Below are 22,877 nucleotides of genomic sequence, written 5' to 3'. Positions count from 1 at the left end.
ACGTCGGGCTCTGTGCTGACAGCTCAGAGCCTGGAGCCTTCTTCGGATTCTGTGTCTCCCCCTCTCTCTGAACCTCCCCCGTTCATGCTCTGTCTCTCTCTGCCTCAAAAATAAATAAACATTAAAAAAAATAATAATAAAAAAATAAAAATAAAAAATAAAAAAACAAAGTAATTACATTCTTAAAACAGTTTTAGTGAATTGGTGGGAGACAGAGGTACATGTTAATTAGAAGAGTAGCTATCTGAATAAGTCTCACTGTGTTCCCTTACTACTAACACATTCACACTTCAGACTACCAAAAGTGTGGCTTTTCCCACATTTCCCAATTCTCTGACACCAGCTGGCTGTCCTGTAATTCAGTCTGATGCTGTCTACTTGGAATTAGCATCAGGTCCCACAAGTTAAGGGATCAATTCCACAAAACATCCCCCCAGCTCAGACACCAATCACATGTCCTAGGTTACTGTACTTCTGATTGATCATCTATCAGTTGGGGTTCTCCCTACCCCTCCTTAGGTTTCATAATTTGTTAGAACAACTGGCAGAACTCAGGGAAACATGTTTCCTGGAATATTATATAATAAATGATACAATAGAGGATACAAATGAACAGAATAAAGACATAGAGGGGCCTCTGTCCCTTTGGAGTTTGGGTGTACCACCCTCCTGGCATGTGAATGTATTCATTGACACACAGTTCCCTGAACCCCCCATACTTTTGGGATTTTTATGGAGCCTACAGCACATGGGTATGATCCATTAGAAAATCAATTTCTAGCCCCTCTTCTTTACAGAGTGGAGCATGGGCTGAAATACCAAGCTCTGTTTTTATTTATTTAAAAAAGTTTTTTTGGCGGGGGCACCTGGGTGGCTCAGGTCAAGATCTCACGGTCTGTGAGTTCGAGCCCTGCATCGGGCTCTGTGCTGACAAGCTCAGAGCCTGGAGCCTGTTTCAGATTCTGTGTCTCCCTCTCTCTCTGCCCCTCCCTAGCTATTGCTCTGTCTCTCTGTCAAAAATAAACATAAAAAATAATTAAAAAAAATTTTTTTTTCTTTAATGTTTTTATTTATTTTTGAGACAGAGGGAGACACAGAATCCAAAGCAGGCTCCAGGCTCTGAGCTGTCAGCACAGCTCTGAGCTGAAGTTGGACGCTTAACCGACTGAGCCACCCAGGCGCCCCAACCAAACTTTGTTTTGTTTTTGTTTTTGTTTTTTTTTGTTTTTTTAATTTTTTTTAACGTTTTATTTATTTTTGAGAGAGAGACAGACCATGAGTGGGCGAGGGGCAGAGAGAGGGAGACACAGAATCGAAAGTAGGCTCCAGGCTTTGAGCTGTCAGCACAGAGCCCAACATGGGGCTAGAACCATGAACCGCGGTATCATGACCTGAGCTGAAGTCCACCACTTAACCAACTGAGCCACCCAGGCGCCCCTGAAGGTACCAAACTTTAATCATGGTTTGGTCTTACCAGTGACCAGCCTCCATCCAGGAGCCCTCTAAGAGTTGAATGCATGAATACATCCTTAGAATACATGATGCTCCTGGCACTTTTATTATCACTTAGGAAATTAACGAAGGTTTTAGGAGTTCCAGCCAGGAACCAGAGAGACCAAAATATGTATTTCTTATTACATAACAGTACCCTACATCTATTTAAGTTAAGGAAGTACCTTCTGAAGGCAAAAACAAGAGCTCCCATGTAAGAGCCTTGACAGTGTGTACAATACTAGAAAAGACCCCAATTTTCCTGTTCCTGGTAGATTGGCCTGAGCTAGGTGACGGGGATTCATTTGGATCTTCCCTTTCAAGAGCCCTCTTGAGTTGGGTGCTTCCTAAAGCATCCACTTGAGGTTAAATGCATGTGCCAGAGAGAAGGCCTTCTGATGGTGAATCGCAGGTGTTGGGTTTCACTTAGCACCCATAGAACTGCTTGTTTCTTCTCTGCCCTTCTCAGTTCCTACAGGGCAGGAACTGAGGCTTCATACAAGTCTGGTTGGTCAAACTGGCCTCACAAGTGAAGGATACTCTGGGGAAAGAGACCTCTCATCACTTGCTTCTTCTGGTGTTAGAAGTCAAGATCTCAAGGCTTCAGTGGCTCAAAGTGCAACTCTTCCCCGTTTGTCATTTGAACTTTTGTCCCTCTTCCTCTTTTTCTTCTTGTTGCACATTTCCTCCATGCTGGATGGTCCCTAACCCCTCATCGTAGTGTGAGCTACTGAGAATGAGGAAAGTTAATTAAGAGCCAGACTTGACTCTGAGACAGAAGAATCTGGTCTGCCTCTGCTACTTTAGATGTGTGTCATCTTAGGCAAGTGATTTAACCACATAGAGTCCATTTCCTTATCTATATCTTGAAAATAAAAAGAATTCATATTGTAGTTACTTTGAGGATTACATAAAATACTAGGTTATAAGCACATTGGCACATAGTAATCCTCGGTAAATAAATAATAGTTGCTTTTGTTTTCTTCTTCCACTTCTCATTAATGCCATTCCTACCTATGGCCCCCGTTGCCTTTTAGAGTTTTGAAAAGTATCCAAACATTTATAAATAAGATTCCCACACTGTTGGTAATATGTCATTTTTATCCCTTTTTTCTTTTAATACGTAAACTGTTACAAATGCAGTTCAAATCTCTGATAACCTTCTAAACAACCCTCTTTCCCAAGGTAAAAATACTATTTTAAAGTTTTCAACTTGATGTGATATTTTCTGTATCCATCTGGGTATTGGTTTTTAGTTACAAATATCAGACAGCATTCCCCCTCATCCCCCTCATTTATTCAGAAAAAATTGATTAAAGGATAGCTGTTAACTCAGGGAATTTACGGGAGGGCCAGAGAATGGGTCTTGGAGGCTGTGCATCCAGGAATAGGACTCAGGTCACATTGCAGGCCTGTTCTGGCAGAGACCTTCTGCCATACCCCTGGGCCCAGGTCCTTGCCCTACCACAGTCTCTCATTGGGATCTATGCCATCCTGCTCCATTTCTGCCATATTCCTCCACTCTTACCAGAAAATGGAGGTTGTGGTTCCTGCTTCCTCATGTTGTTCCCCTCTGAGTCCAAATTTCATACAGTGTGTCTAATTTGGGAAGCTTTGGTCATATGCCTGCATTCTAGCTGCAGAAGAGGATGTTGGGACAGTGATTCTGGCTTCTGCCTTGAGAGGCAGTGCTCATAATATGATGTGTTCTCCAAACATGGTTTTGCAGCCAAAAACAAGACTACCATCAGCTATTCTCTCACAGGCACTTTGTGGGCTGATTGGGATCCTGATTGGATTGGTGACCCATTTATTGCTGCCTTTTCTGCCCCTTCATATCCAGCCTTTTGCCCACAGTTAAATCTCTTCCCTACCATATTTCTAAGTTCATTTATATCATAAGAGTTTGGCAGGAGCACCTGGGTGGCCCAGTTGGTTAAGTGTCCGACTTCGGCTCGGGTCCTGATCTCACAGTTTGTGATTTCAAGCCCCGCATCAGCCTCTGTGCTGACAGCTCAGAACCTGGAGCCTGCCTCGGATTCTGTGTCTCCCTCTCTCTGCCCCTCCTGCTCATACTCTGTCTGTCTCTCTCTCCCTCTCTCTCAAAAATGAACATTAAAAATTTTAAAACATTAAAAAACATTTAAAAAAACAGAGTTTAGCAAATGTTTAATACTTGGGTAAAGACTACTAGTTTTCAGAAGAGTGTTATTTGAACAGTGAAATTCTATCAAGGTCCCTAAAGTTTTGCTAGACTAGTTGTTAAAAGGTTTGGTCCTAGATGTACGATTCCTCACCTAGTCTGGTCTTCTGCCAGCACACTGAGCACTGTCCTTAACCATCCCTCCTCAGTAAGACTCAGAACATGAAATGGAATGTGAGCCACATACGTCGTTGTAAGTTTTCTAGTAGCCTCTCTCTTTTTTTTTTTTTTTTTTTTTTTTAAGTAATCCCTACACCCAGTGTGGGGTTTGAACTCGTAACCCTGCGATCAAGAGTAGCATGGTCTTCTGACTGCCAGGCACCCCTAGTAGCCTCTTTTCTAAAGGGAATACAAGAGGTGAAATTGATTTTTTTAATCACATTTTATTTAATCTAATATAGTTTTTCAATATGTGATCAGTATAATATTACTGATAAACTGTTTTGCCCTTCTTTGATACAAATCCTTGAAATCTGGTTATGTTTTGTACTTGTAGCACCTGATTTGTAGCACATCATAGTTTGAATATCTCAAGTGATTGGCAACTACATGTAACTAATGGGTATTGGACCAGTGGAGCTTCAGAGAAATGTAAGAGAAGAATTATTCTTTCTTGTGGAAATAAAATTGTTCATGAGGGGACACCTGGGGGGCTCAGTCAGTTAAGCGACGGGCTCTGTGCTGCCAATCTGCTGACAGGGCAGAGCCTCCTTGGGTTTATCTTCCTCTCTCTCTGCCCCTTCCCTGTTTGCTCTCTCAAAAATAAGTAAACTTAAAAAAAAAAAAAAAAGTTTAAAATCGTTTATAAGGTGGAATTTGGAAATTGACCTGACACACTCACTGAGTTTATTCTCCTTTAAATATTTTTTTAATGTTTATTTTTTAGAGAGCAAGAGCATGTACATGTGAGTGGGGTAGGGGCAAAGGGGGGGGGGGGGCGGGTTGGGCAGAGGACCTGAAGTGTGCTCTGTGCTGACAGCAGAGAGCCCCAGGTGGGGCTGGAACTCATGAACTGCAAGATCATGACCTGAGCTGAAGTTCGATGCTTAACTGACTGAGCTACACAGGTGCCCCAGTTTATTCTTCTTTTTTTTTCTTTTTTAAAGTATTTATTTTGAGAGAGCAAGCATGAGTGGGGGAGGAGCAGACAGAGAGGAAGAGAGAGAGAATCCTAAATATGTTCTGTGCTGTCAGCACAGAGCCTGATGCAGGGCTTGAACTCACAAACCGTGAGATCATGACCTGACCTGAAACCAAGACATGGACACTCAACCAATTTAGCCACCCAGGACCCCGATTCTCCTTTAAATGAAATCTTGGTTTTACATTTTAGCTGGAAAGAAAACAAAAAAAAATCAAGAAATGGTATTAGATGTTTGTTTGTTTAGTTTCAGTGATTGGAAGAAAAGATTCCTAATTGAGGTAATACATGCATTACTTCATGGTTTCTCGTTGTTTCTTGATTGGAATACTTAGTCTTAATGTTGGGTTGAGCTCTGGATTACTTAGGTTCTGAACACTGAGGAAAAGGAAGATTAACCATCTACAAACTAATAACATTGACAAATGAGGTCCAATAAAATTTCTAGACTAGTGGTTATCAAACTTCAGGGTGCATTAGAATCACCTGAAAAGTTTCTTAAAATGGAAATGGCTGTTTCCCCCACCCCTCCCAACCCCTGAATTCTGCTTGAGTGTAGGACTGGAGTCAGTTCTGAGAATTTGCACTTTCCCCCCAATTTTATTGAGATGTATTTGACATATAGCACTATATAAGTTTAAGTCTACAGTTTAATGATTTGACTTAAGTATATCACGAAATAAGTTTAGTTAACATCCATCATCTGATATAGATGAAAAGATAAATTTTTTTCTTTGTGATGAGAACTCTTAGGATTTACTCTGCTAACTTTCCTCTGTATCATACAGCATTGTTAGCTACAGTCATCCATCCAATTGTTTATTATATCCCTAGCATATCTTATAACTTGGAGTTTGTACCTTTTGACCACATTCATCCTGTTCTTCCTCCTTTCCCCACTCACTGCTTTTGGTAACCACAAATCTAATCTCTTTTTTTGCCCCCATGGGTTTGTTCCTTTTTTGTTTGGATTTTGAGATTGTGTAGTATTTGCCTTTCTCTGACTTATTTCACTTAGCATAAAGCCCTAGAAAGTCCATCTATGTTGTCACAAATGGCAGAATTTCCTTTCTTATGGCTTAGTAAAATCCCATTTTTTATATATTCCATAACTTTTTCATCCATCTGTTCAGACACTTCATTCATTTTCATGTCTTTGTTTATTGTAAATAATGCTCTAAACATGGGAGTGCAGATATCTCTTTGGCATAATGTTTTCATTTCCAGAGAATTTTCATTTCTAACAAATTTCCAGGTTGATGTTGAATGTGCTGCTCTGCAGACCACATTTAGACATACTTTCTGAAAAACTTAATTGATAGTATACTCAATGAAATAAAGAATCTAAGAAAAGTCACGAAAATAAAATAAATGGTAGAACCAACTCAGAATTGAGATCTGATTGCAGTGTGGTAGCCATACAGAAGAGCCAGAAAGCAGTCTGTCCAGGTTGAAATAGAAAGTCAGAATGCTCAAGAAGAAAGTAGTAGTGGGGTACATATTATGTGGTCAAGAGCTCAGAAGTATAGTTATTTTAAGTGTCTCTTCTGATCAACTGGAAAAAAAAAAAGGCAATTAGAAACTCTGGAGAAGGTAGGGAGCCAAATGAGAAGGTTGAATAATTTAAAAAAAAATTTAGGTTTATTTTTGAGAGAGAGAGAAAGAGAGAAGGAACATGAGAGGGGGAGGGCCAGAAAGAGGGGAGGCAGAGGATCTGAAGCAGGCTCCATACTGACACCAGAGAGCCCAATGTGGGGCTTGAACTCACACACCTTGAGTTCGTGACCTGAGCAGAGGATGGATGCTTAACCAACTGAGCCACCTAGGTGCCCCAATAAGGTTGAATAATTTAAATGTGCGGGGACCTAAAACATGGTGTGATTCATGAGGGATTGAGAGGTGAGAAACAGTGGTTTTTGAAACAATAAAACCAAATTCATGCCCCTAGTAATGTCCCCCCTCTCCTATTTGATATGTAACTTTTCTAGGATATGCTAGGCTTAGAGATGATAGTTTTCCTTTTTGTACCTCTTGTGAATCATCTTAAATCTAGGCTTAAGTTTAAAAATGCCTTCTTATTATATATATATATTTTTTCTGTAGTTATCTGTAATTTTTTCGAGACAATTGATCTAAATATAATCTTGAAAATTATAGGTAAACCTGTTAAGAAACATAGAGCAACTAGTGAATCACAATACCAACTTCTGAATGTCTTCCTTAGGTTTTTTTTCTTTTTCTCCTCCTCCTTCACTTCAGTTCTGTTTCCTCTTCTTTGAGTAAAATTTCATTTTTTTTATTAAAAAAATAAAGTTATGTTTTTATATGAATAAAAATTGGAAGGGAGGTAATAAAAATAACATTTAATTCTTATTGACCTTTGATAGTTATTGAAGGTTATAAACAAAATGTATGATTTCTTACTCAATATGTTGACATTGGTAAAGAAATGTCACAAAGTGCTATACCTCTTAGCTCTTACTCCTCTAATTTTAAATTCTAGCTACTTTGTATCTAAAATGGCATCAGATTACTTGGGCTGGTTTATTCTGGAGTGAGGAGTAGATCCTCCCCCCACCCCAGTTCTGATTCCATACTATTTCCATAGTAATTGTGATAACTTGTTTCTGATTCTTTTGGAAGTTTGAATGTTGATAAATGGTTTCTTAAAAAAATCCATTAAAAGAGATACAGTAAAATTATGAAGCATATGAGCTATAATTTAGTGATAACCAGATTAAAAATTTTTCATTTTTAAGGAGGTAATAACAATTATAAAGTGTACTATGTAATTAACTCTATAGTAGTGGGGGTTTTTTTGTTTGTTTGTTTTTGAGAGAGAGGGTGCAAGTGAGTGAGAGGCAGAGAGAATCAGAAGCAGGGCTCACCCACCAAAGTGGGCTCGAGCTCACCCGATGTGAGACTCGAACTCACAAACCATGAGATCATGACTTGAGTGAAAGTCAGATGCTTAACATCTGAATCATGCAGGCGCCCTTATAGTAGTTTTTTTTGTTTTTGTTTTTTAATGTTCATTTTTGAAAGAGCACTAGCAGGGAGGGGCGGGGGGGTGGAGACACAGAATCTGAAGCAGGCTCCAGGCTCTGAGCTGTCCACACAGAGCCCAACAATAGGGCTCAAACCCACAAACTGTGAGATCATGACCTGAGCTGAAGTCAGACACTTAACCCACTGAGCCTCCCAGGCACCCCTGTAGTAGTGGTTCTTAAAGGGTGGTTCAAGATTGGTCATCCCCAGTACCCTTGCAGGACTTCTTAAAATCAAAGCTGTTTTTATTAGAATACTGAGATATTACCTGCCTTTTTCATTCTCATTTTCTTATGAATGTACAGTGGAGTTTTTTAGATGCCACATGTGATGTATACACAACAGATGGAATGCAGAAGCAAATAGAATCCAGCTGTCTTCAATTAAGTCAGCCATTAAAGCAAGTTGCAAAAAATGTAAAAAATGCAACTCTTATAAAAAAAATTTTTGGCAAATACGTGCATACTTCAAAGATACTGCAAATTCAGTTCTAGACTACTGCAATAGAGTGAATATCGCACTAAAGTGAGTCAAATGACTTGGTTTCTCAGTGCATATAGAAGTTGTTCAGACTAAACTGTAGTCTGTTAAGTATGTAACAGCATTATGTCTTAAAAAAAAGAGTATACATATCTTAATTTAAAAATACTTTATTGCTGGGGCACCTGAATGGCTCAGTCAGTTAAGCATCCAACTCTTGGTTTCGACTCAGCTCGTGATCTCATGGTCTGAGTTTGAGCCCTGCGTCGGGCTCTGTGCTGACAGCTAGGAGCCTGGAGCCTGCTTTGGATTCTGCGTCTCCCTCTCTCTCTGCCCCTCCCCTGCTCATGCTCTGTCTCTCTCTCTCTCTCTCTCTCTCTCTCTCTCTCTCTCTCTGTCAAAAATAATAAACATTTTTTAAAAAAAATTTAAGAACTATTGAATGACCACATGCATTGTCAGGGAGCAGTAATATTTTGAAAAGAACCTTTTTTTTGTGAGCAGTAGGTCTCAACACTGGGCTTAGAATTATTCAGTAAGCCACGTTAAACAGATGTGCTATCATCCAGGCTTTGTTTTTCTATGTATAGAGTACAAACAAAGTAAACTTAGCATAAATCCTAAGGGCCTTAGCCCTAGGACCTTTGGAATAATAAGTGAACTTCAGTTTCACCATAAAGTTACCCAGCTGCATAAGCCCCTAACACAATGTCAGCCTATTCTTTGAGGCTTTGAAGCCAGGCATTGATTTCTCCTCTGCAGCTATGAAAGTCCTAGATGGCATCTTCAAATATAAGACTGTTTTATCTACATTGAAAATCTGTTGTTTCGTATAGCCACTTTCATTAATTACCTTAACTAGATCTTCTATATAATTTGCTGTAGCTTCTACATCAGCTGTTTCACCTTACACTGTTACATTATGGAGACAGCTTAAACGTCTCATGAGCCAACCTCCGCTAGCTTCAGACTTTTCTTCTGCAGGTTCCTCCCCTCTCTCTCAGCCTTTGTAGAATTGAAGAGAGTTGGGGTCTTGCTCTGAATTAGTCTTTGGCTGACTTAAACTTTCTCCTTTTAGCAATAAAGTTGGTGTTCTCATCATTCATGTGCTCCCTGGAGTAACACTTAATTTCCTTCAAGAAGTTTTCCTTTGCATTCACAGCTTCACTAACTGTTTGGCACAAGAGGCCTAGCTTTTGGCCTGCCTTGGCTTTTGACATACCTTTCTCACTAAGTTTAGTCATTTCTAGCTTTTGGAAATGACTCTTATTTTCACTTAAACACTTAGAAGCTGTTGTTTTTAATTGGCCTAATTTCAATATTTTGTCTCTGGAAATAAGGAGGCCTGTTGGTGGAGCTGTTAGAACATGCACATTTATCAATTAAGTTTGCTGTGGTCTTATATGAGCAAGGTTCATTGGTCCCCAATTATAACAAGTAACTTAGTAACATCAAAGATCTCAACAGATCACTATAAAAAATATAATGATAAAAGGGGCACCTGGGTGGCTCAGTTGGTTAAGTATCCAACTCTTGATTTCAGTCTGGGTCATGAGCTCATAGTTTGAGTTCAAACCCCAGGTCAGGGCTTCGATTCTTTCCCTCTCTCTCTGCCCCTTCCCTGCTGGTGCTCTCTCTGTCTCAAATAAATAAACATTAAAAAAAAAAAAAAAACCTATATTGTGTGGGGGGAGCACAATAAACCTAGGTATGTCTTTTCATAGGCATGTGTTATTTATGTTAACAAGATTGGTTTGTGTGATATCCTAGTTTTTTTTTTTTTAGTTTTTTTTTTTAAATGAGGTTTGCCACATCAAGGGACTTTTTTTTTAAGGTTTACTTATTAATTTTTGAGAGAGAGAGTGAGCCAGAGAGAGACAGACAGAATTCCAGGCAGGCTCCGCACTGTCAGCACAGAGCCCGATGTGGCACTCAAACCCATGAACCACAAGATCATGACCTCAGCCAAAACCAAGAGCCAGATGCTTAAGCACCTAAGCCACCCAGGTGCCCTAGTTTTAATTTCTAATACAGTAGATATCAACATCTATATCCATGTAATCAAAAGCTAGTGGGGGTCCTCAATAATTTTTTAAGAGGATCCCAGTACCAAAAAAGCTTCTATAGTAATTGGTTTCATAGTTTCCTTTATGTCCTTGATGTAAAGCACTGGTTCTAAACATGAGCCTTCATCAGTCAACTGGAAAACTTGTTAAGATAGATTGCTAGGCTTGTTCCCCAGAGTTTCTGATTCAGTAGTTCTGAGGTGGGACCTGAGAATTTGTATTTCTAAAAGTGCCTGGGTACTGATGCTGTTGGCCTGGAAGCTATATTTTGAGACTCACTGGTGTAAAGAAATAATGCTTATCAGACTCTTGATTTCACGGTTGTGGGATCAAGCCCCACATTGGGCTCCATGCTGATAGCATGGAGCCTGCTTGGGATTCTAACTCTGCCTCTCCTCTGCTCACACCCTCTCTCTCAAAACAAAGTCTACAAAGAAGAAATAATGCTTATAAGGAAGGAAACCTCCTTTTTGAGCACCTACTGTATATTGGTAAATATTATTTTATGCTCATTACAACTCTAGGGAGTTAGGTGTTCTCCCCCTTTATATTACATCTAAGGGGAATCACAGCTAGGAAAGTATACCAGCAATTCAAGTTCAAGTCTGACTTCAAGGTCTATTATGCCCTTTACATAACCTCCTTGCTTATCTTTTTAATTAGTAATGGCTTTACTGAAATCTAATTCTCATATAATTCACCTATTTAAAGTATATAATTCAGGGGCGTTTGGGTGGCTCAGTCAGTTGACCTTCCGACTTTGGCTTAGGTCATGATCTCACAGTTCGTGAGTTCGAGCCCCGCGTCAGGCTCTGTGCTGACAGCTCAGAGCCTGGGGCCTGCTTCAGATTGTGTGTCCCCCTCTGTCTCCGCCCCACCCCTGCTTGTGCTCTGTCTCTCTCTGTCTTTCAAAAATGAATAAACATAAAAATAATTAATTAAAAAAAATAAAGTATATAATTCAGCAGTTTTTAAATCTACCCACAGAGTTCTGCAACCAATTTTAGAACATTTTTATCAACCCCAAAAAGAAACCCTGTACCCATTACCCCTTTATATTTTCCCCAATCCTGTGCTCTTAGATAATCATTAGTCTTTGTGACTGACTTCCCTTAACATAATTTTTTTTTAATGTTTATTTGAGAGAGAGCAGGGGAGGGGCAGAGAGAGAGGGGGGTTGGGGAATCCCAAGCAGGCTTCACACTGTCAGCACAAAGCCTTACTCGGGTCTTGATTTCATGAACCATGAGATCATGACCTGAGCCAAAATCAAGAGTCGAATGCCTAACTGAGCCACCCAGGTGCCGCTAGCATAGTGTTTTCACTAGGTTTATCTAAGTTGTACCAAAGTTTCATTCATTCCTTTTTGTTGCTAAATAATACCCTGTTCTATGGAAATACCAAATATATTTTTAATTGATCAATTTATGAACATTTGGGTTGTTTCTGCTTTTAAGCTATTAGGAATAACGCTACTATAAACATTTGTATCTACATTTTTATGTGGACATAGTTTTCATTCCTCTTAGGTATATACCTAGGAGTGGAATTGCTGGGTCCTGTGGGTTTTTCATATCTTTGTCATAGGTATGTTTAACTTTTTGAGAAACTGCTAGACTGTTTTCCAAAGCAGCTGTACCAATTTTACGCTCCTCCTGGCAGTATATGAGGATTCCAATTTTTTTACATCCCTGTCAACCCTTGTTATTGTCAGTCTTTTTTTTTTAATCAAATATTTATTTATTGAGAATAAAAACTCTATGTATTATTTTCTTTTTTTATTATTTTTTAACTTTATCTTTTATTTTTTAAAATTTACATCCAAATTAGCATATAGTGCAACAATGATTGCAGGAGTAGATGCCTTAGTGCCCCTTACCCATTTAGGCCATTCCCCCTCCCACATCCCTTCCCATAACCCTCAGTTCTCCATATTTATGAGTCTCTTCTGTTTTGTCCCCCTCCCTGTTTTTATATTATTTTTGTTTCCCTTCCCTTATGTTCATCTGTTTTGTCTCTTAAAGTCCTCATATGGGTGAAGTCATGATTTTTGTCTTTCTGTGACTAATTTCACTCAGCACAGTACCCTCCAGTTCCATCCACGTAGTTGCAAATGGCAAGATTTCATTCTTTTTGATTGCTGAGTAATACTCCATTGTATATATATACCACATCTTCTTTATCCATTCATCCATCGATGGCCATTTGGGCTCCATACTTTGGCTGTTGTTGATTGTGCTGCTATAAAAATGAGGGTGCATGTGTCCCTTCAAAACAGCACACCTGTATCCCGTGGATAAAAACCTAGTAGTGCAATTGCTGGGTCGTAGGGTAGTTCTGTTTTTAGTTTTTTGAGGAACCTCCATACTGTTTTCCAGAGTGGCTGCGCCAGCTTGCATTCCCGCCAACAATGCAAAAGAGATCCTCTTTCTCCGCATCCTCGCCAACATCTGTTGTTGCCTGAGCTGTTAATGTTAGCCATTCTGACAGGTGTAGGTGGTATCTCATTGTGGTTTTGATTTGTATTTCCCTGATGATAAATGATGTTGAGCATTTTTTCATGTGCCATTTCCATGGCCATCTGGATGTCTTCTTTGGAGAAGTGTCTATTCATGTTTTTTGCCCATTTCTTCACTGGATTATTTGTTTTTTGGGTGTTGAGTTTGAGAAGTTCTTTATAGATTTTAGATACTAACCCTTTATCTGATATGTCATTTGCAAATATCTTCTCCCATTCTGTCGGTTGCCTTTTAGTTTTGCTGATTGTTTCCTAAGCTGTGCAGAAGCTTTTTATTTTGATGAGGTCCCAGTAGTTCGGTCTTTTTTTAATTATAGCCATCTTAATGGCTTTCAAGTGGCATCTTATTGTGGTTCTGATTTGCATTTCCTTGTAACTAATGATGTTGACCAACTTTTCATTGGCTTATTGTCCATTTGCATTTCTCTGGAGAAATGTTTGTTCAGATCCTTTTTAATTTTTTTGTGTATGAAATAATTAAGAGATGCAACTTCATTGTTTTCATATGGATAGCCAGTTGTCCTAGCACCATGCTTGATTATTTTTGTGATGTGTCTCCTTCTTTAAAAAAAATTTTTTTTAACATTTTATTTATTTTTGAGACAGGGAGGGACAGAGCATGAACAGGGGAGGGTCAGAGAGAGGGGGAGACACAGAATCTGAAACAGGCTCCAGGCTCTGAGCTGTCAGCACAGAGCCCAACGCGGGGCTTGAACTCACGAACTGCGAGATCATGACCTGAGCCGAAGTCTGCCGCTTAACCGACTGAGCCACCCAGGCACCCCAATGTGTCCCCTTCTTTTATTAGATAGATAAAATCTCTCATCTGCCTTCCTTTCTACCTTCCTACCAGTGTTTAGAGTTTAGATATGTGTGTCTGAAGGAAATATCTTTTTCTTTCTTTCTTCCTTCCTTCCTTTCTTTCTTTCTTTCTTTCTTTCTTTCTTTCTTTCTTTCTTTCTTTTTTAACTACAGGCTATACAAGGCATCTTTTCATGCTGCTTTGTATGCTGAGGTAACAGCAATAAGAAATGAACTGCATTATCAGAAATCAGAAGGAGGATATAGTAACCTTCCTTAGATTAAATTGTCAGGAATCTTGTGGGTTTGTTTAATGCTTCTTTTTTGAAGATACCTTACTTAACGGGTGCCTGGTTGGCTCAGCCGCTTAAGCGTCCAACTTAGGCTCAGGTCATGATCTCGCAGTTCGTGAGTTCAAACTCTGCATCAGGCTCTATGTGGACAGCTCAGAGCCTGGAGCCTACTTCGGATTCTGTGTATCCCTCTCTCTCTGCCCCTTCACCACTTGCACTCTCTCTCTCTCTTTCTCAGAAGTAAATAAACATTAAAAAAAAAAGATATCTTAAGAAATTATTTATCAGTGCCTACATTTTAATAGCAATATTGGGAGATCTCTCCAAATTCAAGAGTTTTGTCTCTACTGTGTTTTCCGCTAGTCTGTGGTGGGAGTAGTTTTGATCCTGGGTTGAGAATTGCATGCCTGTAAAATGTACTTGTCTTGCTGACCCTTTAGAACATTGGTCCCCACCAGACTATTTTTTTAGTATATATTTTTTTGTTGTTTACTTATTTTTGAGAGCGTGCTAGTGAGGGAAGGGCAGAGAGAGAAGGAGACACAGAATCCGAAGCAGGCTCCAGGCTCTGAGCTGTCAGCAAAGACTCCAATGCAGGGCTTGAACCCATGAACCACGAGGTCATGATCTGAGCCAAAGCCCAATGCTTAACTGACTGAGCCACCCAGGTGCCCCTGTCCCCACACTTTTTATTACTCACCCCATGGATAAACTGTTTTTGATCATACATCAAAATATATTTTTATAAACTATCTACTTGTACTATACCAATCTGCAAAAACAAAGGGGTGGGGTCACACCTTAAAACAATAATTAAAACATAAGCAGAAGTTCTGATATTTTCTTCAGAGATCCAAGTTGATAGTCTTACTTGCTCTGGTAGCTAATTGTTGCTCTGAATGCTGTGTGATGCTGGAGAATTATGCACATGGTTTTGGGGGTTATGGTCTCCAAAGAAGCCTTGGGTCTTCCAAAGAAGCCCCTTCTCCTCACATTACCTAGGGCCTCTCCCTGAGATCTCTTCCTTTTGGGGCTGAATTCTTAATGTTGCCTGGTTCACTCACTGGTGAATCTTGTCGCTGCAGGTACAGGTGCAGGTACAGCAGTCTCCGCAGCAGGTCTCGGCTCAGCAGCTCTCCCCGCAGCTCACCGTTCACCAGCCTGCTGAGCAGCCCATCCAGGTCCAGGTGCAGATCCAAGGCCAAGCACCACAGCCGGCAGCCCCCTCCATCCAGACCCCGTCTCTGCAGAGCCCCAGCCCCTCGCAGCTGCAGGCAGCCCAGATCCAGGTGCAGCACGTGCAGGCGGCCCAGCAGATCCAGGCTGCAGAGATCCCAGAGGAGCACATCCCACATCAGCAGATCCAGGCTCAGCTGGTGGCCGGCCAGTCTCTTGCTGGGGGTCAGCAGATCCAAATCCAGACCGTGGGTGCCCTTTCCCCACCACCGTCTCAGCAGGGCTCACCCCGGGAAGGGGAGCGACGGGTTGGCACAGCCAGTGTCCTCCAGCCAGTGAAGAAACGCAAAGTGGACATGCCCATCACTGTGTCCTATGCCATCTCAGGGCAGCCGGTGGCTACTGTGCTGGCCATTCCACAGGGCCAGCAACAGAGTTATGTTTCTTTGAGGCCAGACTTACTGACAGTAGACAGTGCCCACCTGTATAGTGCCACTGGGACCATTACTAGCCCTACAGGAGAAACCTGGACCATCCCTGTTTACTCTGCCCAGCCCCGTGGGGATCCTCAACAGCAGAGCATTACCCACATTGCCATTCCCCAGGAAGCCTACAATGCAGTTCACGTCAGTGGCTCACCCACGGCCCTGGCAGCTGTAAAGCTGGAGGATGACAAGGAGAAGATGGTGGGCACCACGTCTGTAGTGAAAAACTCACACGAAGAGGTAGTGCAGACCCTTGCAAACTCTCTCTTTCCAGCACAGTTCATGAATGGCAACATCCACATTCCAGTGGCTGTGCAGGCTGTGGCAGGCACATACCAGAATACAGCTCAGACTGTCCACATATGGGACCCCCAGCAGCAGCCACAACAACAAACCCCCCAGGAACAGACACCACCGCCACCACCGCAGCAGCAGCAGCAGCAGCTCCAGGTTACTTGTTCAGTAAGTGAGACTTCTCTGTAGGGCAGCCTGCTCCCCTGGGGCCCAGGGCAACACAGAACTTTCCTGGTAACCTCCAGCACCTCTGGCTTATTTACTGCAACGATGTTGGTCTTGCAGTAATATATAATATTTATATTTTGGTTGAGGTTGGGGAGGGGGAATAGAAGCAGGTGAAGCTATGCAGTGAGCAGGAGTTCTGTCCTGGTAACTGGAGGTAGATGAAACGATCAATAACTGCTTTGGGGGGTAGATGCTTCAGGTGCTTCTTTATAATCTCTTAAGAGTAAAGTTCAAGGTAAAGACTAAGGGGACACACTAAGTGTTAATCTGCATTTAATAAGCTACTTTCTGCATTACAAACGAATGGATCTAGACTTTCATCCACTAGATGAAAACTAGTTTTCACTAGACTGTATGCACTAGACTGTAAACTCATCACAGCAGAGAGGCTGTGAAATTATTCCTTTTTAGTTATCATCTGTGGACACAATGTAGGTGAATTAGATGATCAAAAACACTTTCCAGAGGGCCTGTTAAAAGTGATAACCTTTGGGAGTGTCAGATGAGCCACCACTGCAATGTGATTTCCCAAAGGTATTTAACAATAGTCAAGCTTTGGTTAATTTTGTTATGGAAACTATATTGAAAAAAAATTTTAACTTTTATTTTGAAATAATTTTAGACTTACAGAAAAGTTACAATAATAGAACCCTGTTGAAATTTCAACTTTAAAATTGCTTGATTCTTTTATGTTTTCTAATTGTTACATTTTTTTAAGGATACCACAGAGGTATGGATAAATTTATTCCTTAAGACTGTTAGTAAACTTTAGGGACTCTCGTCTCATGGGACTGCTGAAGGCAGTGTGTCTCACGGACTCCTGGGAATGTATGCAAGGGAGCTGGAACAAACAGCGCCCATACTCAGAAACTCAGGCCATATGTAATTGGTTAAGCAAAGGGCTGACCAAGTGGTTTCATAGATAATATATTAACTTAGGTGAGTTTGCTAAGGACCTATTAAATATCCAGCTGTCAGGCCTAGAAGTTGAGCAAGACAGAGTCATTGCTTCAGGTAGCTTCCAGTCCAGTTTTGGAGTAAGAATGTATGATTTCTATTTTTTGAATATAAGGCAGCATAATCAAGTGTGCTGTGTGCTCGACACACAAAAATAAACTTGGTATTCAGAAACTATCCTAGGTTAAAAAGTCAGCAGAGGCATCTTTGTGGAAAAAAGTGGTATTTGATCTCTAGTTTATAGGTTCAACTGACCAGAGTGAAGCAGCATGAATACAGAACCAGGGATGGACAGAAGGGACATGGCCTAGTGCAACATGAGAGGGGAACTATGGGAGAGGAGTTGGCATGGGAGGCAAAGGATTTATCTTCCCAAAGTGAAGAGTTGAGTTTGATCTGATCTTTGGTGGGAAATTTTTCCAGAATCCTAAAAGTTGTGATAACAAGAAGAGTCAAGTACAGATGTGTAGAATTAATTGCATGTAGAAGAGACCAGCCTGGAGTATTGTGATGTAGCTCTGCACTCAGCTATTGCTCACCAGTATGGAGGACATCAGGCTCTCAGCTTTCTTGGGCCTCATGGTCCAGTTCGCAAGCCAATCCTCTTTAATTTGTACTTTGGACTTCTGGACCCTGTATCGGAAGATCTTTTCTGGAGTTCATTTTAGTAGGCCTGTATTCTTCAGGGGCAATGTTTCCTTTGGGAAAGTCTTAACAGGAATGTATATCAGGTATTACCGGAAAAGGAAAAATTGAGAAGAATACCCATCATGCAGGAAAGATGAGTTCATCCATTTATACCACAGACATCCCTCTGCCTTCCTTATTAGGCTTAGTGCTATGTGCTGGGGAACAAATATGAATAGAGAGTCTCTGCCCTTGGAGTACTCACAGCCTGTGGGGAAGATAATTGTGATGTGAGTTGAACCCTAAGGAGAGCTGATGACAAAGTGTTGTGGTCCTTCACCTGCCATACCCTTTATGTAAGTTCTCTTATCAACCCACTTTAAAACCAGATTTATGGTGAAACCGCCCTCCCTTGAGCTCATATGCACCTCCATCTATTGCCCTGTTTCTCCACTGTGCTTTATTCCCAGAGTTCTCAAAAGCATTATCTGCGCAAGCCGACTCTCCCTTCTAAAAGGTTTTCTCTTCAGTTGAGTCTGCTCTTGTTAAGGTTATTAGTGACCTCTTTTTGGCCAGATTTAAGAGGCATGTCTGTTTTTATCTCACAGCAACATATTAAACAACAGATCATACCTGTCTTCCTGGAATTCTCTTCTGGTGTGGTTTTTCCTCCTACCCCTACTGGTTCTTTTTCCTTCTCAGAAGAGTTTGCTGGTGGCTCTGTCTAAACCATACATGTAGATGTTCCTCAGAGCTCAGTACTGGCCTTCTTTTCTCCCTAAGGGATTTCTGTCCATGGCCATGGTTTTCAGCACCCTCTAGATGGCTGGTGCCATGAAGAGGATAGTCACTGACACTGTCTGCCAGGCACTATTTCAGTGTTACACATATTAACTCATTTAATTCTCACATCAACTTCATGAGGTGTGTACCACTATTTTACAGAGGACGAAACTGAGACACAGATTAAACCAGTAAGACCAGAGCCAGGATTAGTATTTAGCAGAGTTGGGCTTTAGCCCTGGAAAGACTGGCTCTGGAGCCCAGAGCCTGTGCTGCATTGACGCAGATCTTTATCTCTAGACCATGCCTTTCCCCTTAGAACCTTTCGCACACATCCAGCAGCCTGTTTTTCATTTCCTTGGATTTACTGAGGATATCTCAGCTTTTCATTAGCATCACCTCTACCACTGTCAAAACTTCTCCTCTGGGCACCTGGCTGGCTCAGTCAGTAGAGCATGCAACTCTTGATCTTGAGGTTGAGTTTGAGCCCCACATTGGGTATAGAGTTTACTTAAAGATAGACACATACATACATACATACATACATACATACATACATGTACTGTTAAAAAAAAAAAAAAAACTTTCCCTCTCAGAAAGTGGTACCATCCTCCACCCATTTGTTTAAACCAGAAACCCAAGAATCATCCTTGAGTCTCCTTTCCCTTACTCTCACAGCCAGTTTCTCAAGAAGCCACTTTGGTTCTGCCACCACACTTTTCAGAATTTCTTAAATTCTCTCCACTGTCACCATCCTAGTCCAGGCCACCAGTACCTTCGCTCTTCAATCCATTCTCCATAAATCAGCAAGAATAATTTTCTTAAAATGTAAGATTGTGTCACTTCTCAGCTTAAAACTCTCCAAGGACTCCATTATAAATAGGAAAACTCTACACCACAGTATATAAGGCCCCACTTACATCAGTAGTTTTCATCCTGGTTGGGATCACTACCACCCCTACCCACTGACATTTAGACAGATGTAGAAGTTTACTGTCAAGATGCTTGGGAATGTTACATTAGTGGGTGAAGGGCACCTGTCTAAAAACCAGAAGCAAAGTACTGCCCCACATGCCCTGGCACCCACCTACTTACCTATTCAGACTCCTACTAGATTTTGCAGCTTGGGTAGATGGTGTTGCCGTTGAACAAGGTAGGGAGGGAACTCTGAGGAGAATAGTTTTGGATGGGGAAGATGCTGAGTTCTCTCTGTAGATATTAGTTTGAGGTGGTTGGTTGTAAGATGTTCACTTGGAAACATATATAGTACCCCGTGGGTATATTAAGGGGATGTTTAGCTTGGAGGTGCATAGTTAGCAATCATTTCCACAAACATGGAAATCCAAACTGGAAAAGTGGTTAAGACTCACCAAGGAGATTGGTAGTTGAACTGGGAAGCGTGTCTACAGTGGAGTTCCTGGGTTGACAAACATTTAAGAACTTTGCACTGATACTGTTTTATCTCCTTGTTTAATTGAGCAGAGACAGGAAGGAGAGTTTTTATTTTTATTCATTGACAAGCAGATTAATGTGTCGTATATAAATTATTTTGCCTTCAGTTTGAATAATTTGACATTGCTTAGCCCTTTGGGTAGGCCCTGGCATGATGAATGGCTCAAAGGAATTTGTTTAGAATATAGACAAGTGAGTGAGACTCAAGAATCTATGCTTGGTATCTATGATGCTATCTATCCTGTCCAAAATGAGGATTGTGATTGAGGCTCATGGACATTTCTCTGCCCCTTTGTGTGCATGGCTTGGCTGTTAGACCATTGAGGATGGGATGGGATGACTTCCTTTGGAGGCAGGAAGGTAGAGTAGTGCCTCTTGTCTTCAAAAATGTCCTTAGGAAATAGAGCAGTATTATTGAGAAGGAATATGGTGGGGAGAAAACCAACCTTATATATAGCTAGAGAAGCCATATAGATCCTTCAGTGTTAATCCTCTCATCTTACAGTTGCAGGGGAGAGAACATAACTTGTTTGTTGTACTTTCCTTTTTTTTAAAAAAGGATGATTTTCACCCATGACTGGATATGAGAATCACCTGGGAGCTTTTAAAAGTACTGGTGGCAGACCCCCCCCTCAGACCAATTAAATCATAATCTGCAAGGATAAGGCCCAGTCATGGGTATTTTCTAAAAACAGCCCAGAAGTTTTTAAAGTGCACCCAAAAGTTTAATGGTCACTACTCTGGACACTTGGTATTCAAAGTGTGTTCTGCAAACCAGCTCCCTCACTTGGGAACTTGTTAGAAATGCAGAATCTCAGGTCCCACCTGAGACCTTTCAAATCAGAATCTGCACTTTAATAAAATCCTTAAGTGATTTGTTTGCACTTTATAGTTTGACAAGCTGTGCTTTGGGCCAGTAGTTCTGAGAAATGACTGAACTTTAGAATGGCCTTTTTATGTGAGAAGGTTTTTGAAAGATTAATGTGTTTAAAAAGATTCTGGGGCCTCAAGGCTTGTATGCCTTGTCAACTGGTGCAGACCAATGGAAAAGCAGTTCGAGTGCCTTTACACTGGATTGGCTTTGGCAACGCAGCACTTGTTGCTTCTGGTAGGATCATTGGCTGTGCAAAAGCAGGTAGTGTCCCGTCACTGGCTGCTGGTCTTCTTTTCAGTAGTTTTGCAGGCCTGGGTGCTTATCATCTGTCTCAGGATCCAGGGAACATTTGGGTTTTCCTAGCCACCTCTGGAACCTTAGCTGACATTATGGGAATAAGATTCTGCCACTCTGGAAGACGTCTGTGGGCTTAATTGCAGGTCATTTTGCTGATGGTTGCCAAACTTGGAATTAGTGTGTTGAATAGACCCCAGAAGTATCCCCAGAAGTAGTAGTCATGACCCAGCTTGGACTCATGAAGAACTTAAAAACTTCCACCATTTTTAGCGTATTAAGAGAAGCAAGTGCAACATTTTCACATATTGTGACATTTTACTTAAAAAACAAAACAAAACAAAAAATGACATTGAACTTTCCAGAAGAAGAAATCCTTCATTATCATTACAGCCTTAAGAAGGTGGATGGTATGTAACCCAAGAGCTTCTTATTACAGTTTAATTCTTGTGTATTGATGTTCTCTTTTCTTTCTGTATCTATTGGTAAAATCTCAAGAGGTAAAATGTTAGGTATCAATCTACTCCTGAAATCATTGTTGCACTATTGCTAACTAACTTGGATATAAATTTAAAAAATAAATACATTCTTTAAAAAAATTGGGTGCCTGGGTGGCGCAGTCGGTTAAGCGTCCGACTTCAGCCAGGTCACGATCTCGCGGTCCGTGAGTTCGAGCCCCGCGTCGGGCTCTGGGCTGATGGCTCAGAGCCTGGAGCCTGTTTCCGATTCTGTCTCCCTCCCTCTCTGCCCCTCCCCCATTCATGCTCTGTCTCTCTCTGTCCCAAAAATAAATGTTGAAAAAAAAATTTTTTTTAAATAAAAAATAAAAAAATAATAAAAAATTTTAAAATGTTAAGTATCAACATTGGGGACCCCAAAACCTCATGTCCTACTCAGAACAGTGTGAAAAAAATCTCTTAGGAGCTTTAGGGTTTCTGTTGTTTGGCTCATCTTACAGCACAGATCTTCTTTGAAATTATGTTAAATGAAATATCAATGAAAACAAAGGTTACTGTAAATTAAAAAAAAAAAAAAGATCCTGGGTGGAGCCCAGATACTGTTTTTTGTAATTCAGAGATTCAAAAGTCCAGCCAGAGCTGAGAGGCACTGCAGTAGCCTTAGCTGTCCCTGGGGTAAGGAGTAGAACTCCACAAAATTTTTTGGAAGTAGGACAAGTAGAAGAAAGTTGTTTTTTGGTTTTTTTGTTGTTTTTAATAAAAAAACAAAAACCACAGGTAACATTTTTCTAACAGTATTGTGGAAGGGCCTGATGGAAAACAATATTGACACATTTTGATGGTTTCTCTCTCATAGGCTCAGACTGTCCAGGTTGCTGAAGTTGAACCACAGTCACAGCCACAGCCTTCCCCAGAACTTCTGCTTCCAAATTCTCTGAAACCAGAAGAAGGGCTTGAAGTATGGAAAAACTGGGCCCAGACCAAGAATGCTGAGTTAGAGAAGGATGCTCAGAACAGACTGGCACCCATTGGGAGTGAGTGTTTGTGAAGGAGAGAGGAGGGTGGACTCTGTCTAAAATGCAGTGGTATGAAAGCAGCTGGAGGACAAAATGGCAGAAAAGTGGTGTCGCTTGGCTCTGGGGGTTAGGGATCACCATCTGAAATAGTATGCTAAATTCAAGACCAGCAACAAGCTGGTAATGAGCAGG

General features: G+C 41.0%; 1 protein-coding gene across 7 annotated transcripts in view; it reads left to right on the top strand.

The window, feature by feature from the left end:
- Nucleotides 1-22,877, top strand: part of QRICH1 (glutamine rich 1) — a 51,477-nt gene that overhangs the window by 16,792 nt on the left and 11,808 nt on the right. For all 7 annotated transcript variants that reach the window (XM_023248679.2, XM_023248672.2, XM_023248678.2 and 4 more), the window contains 2 exons: nt 15,127-16,164; nt 22,526-22,703. In XM_023248679.2, the coding sequence (XP_023104447.1) occupies nt 15,127-16,164; nt 22,526-22,703 (1,216 nt within the window). The remainder of the gene's footprint in view (nt 1-15,126; nt 16,165-22,525; nt 22,704-22,877) is intronic.

The sequence above is a fragment of the Felis catus genome, chromosome A2, assembly GCF_018350175.1.
Source record: "Felis catus isolate Fca126 chromosome A2, F.catus_Fca126_mat1.0, whole genome shotgun sequence".
Taxonomy (NCBI): domain Eukaryota; kingdom Metazoa; phylum Chordata; class Mammalia; order Carnivora; family Felidae; genus Felis; species Felis catus.
Note: the sequence above shows the minus strand (reverse complement) of the source record. Positions and strands in the feature narration are given on the sequence as shown.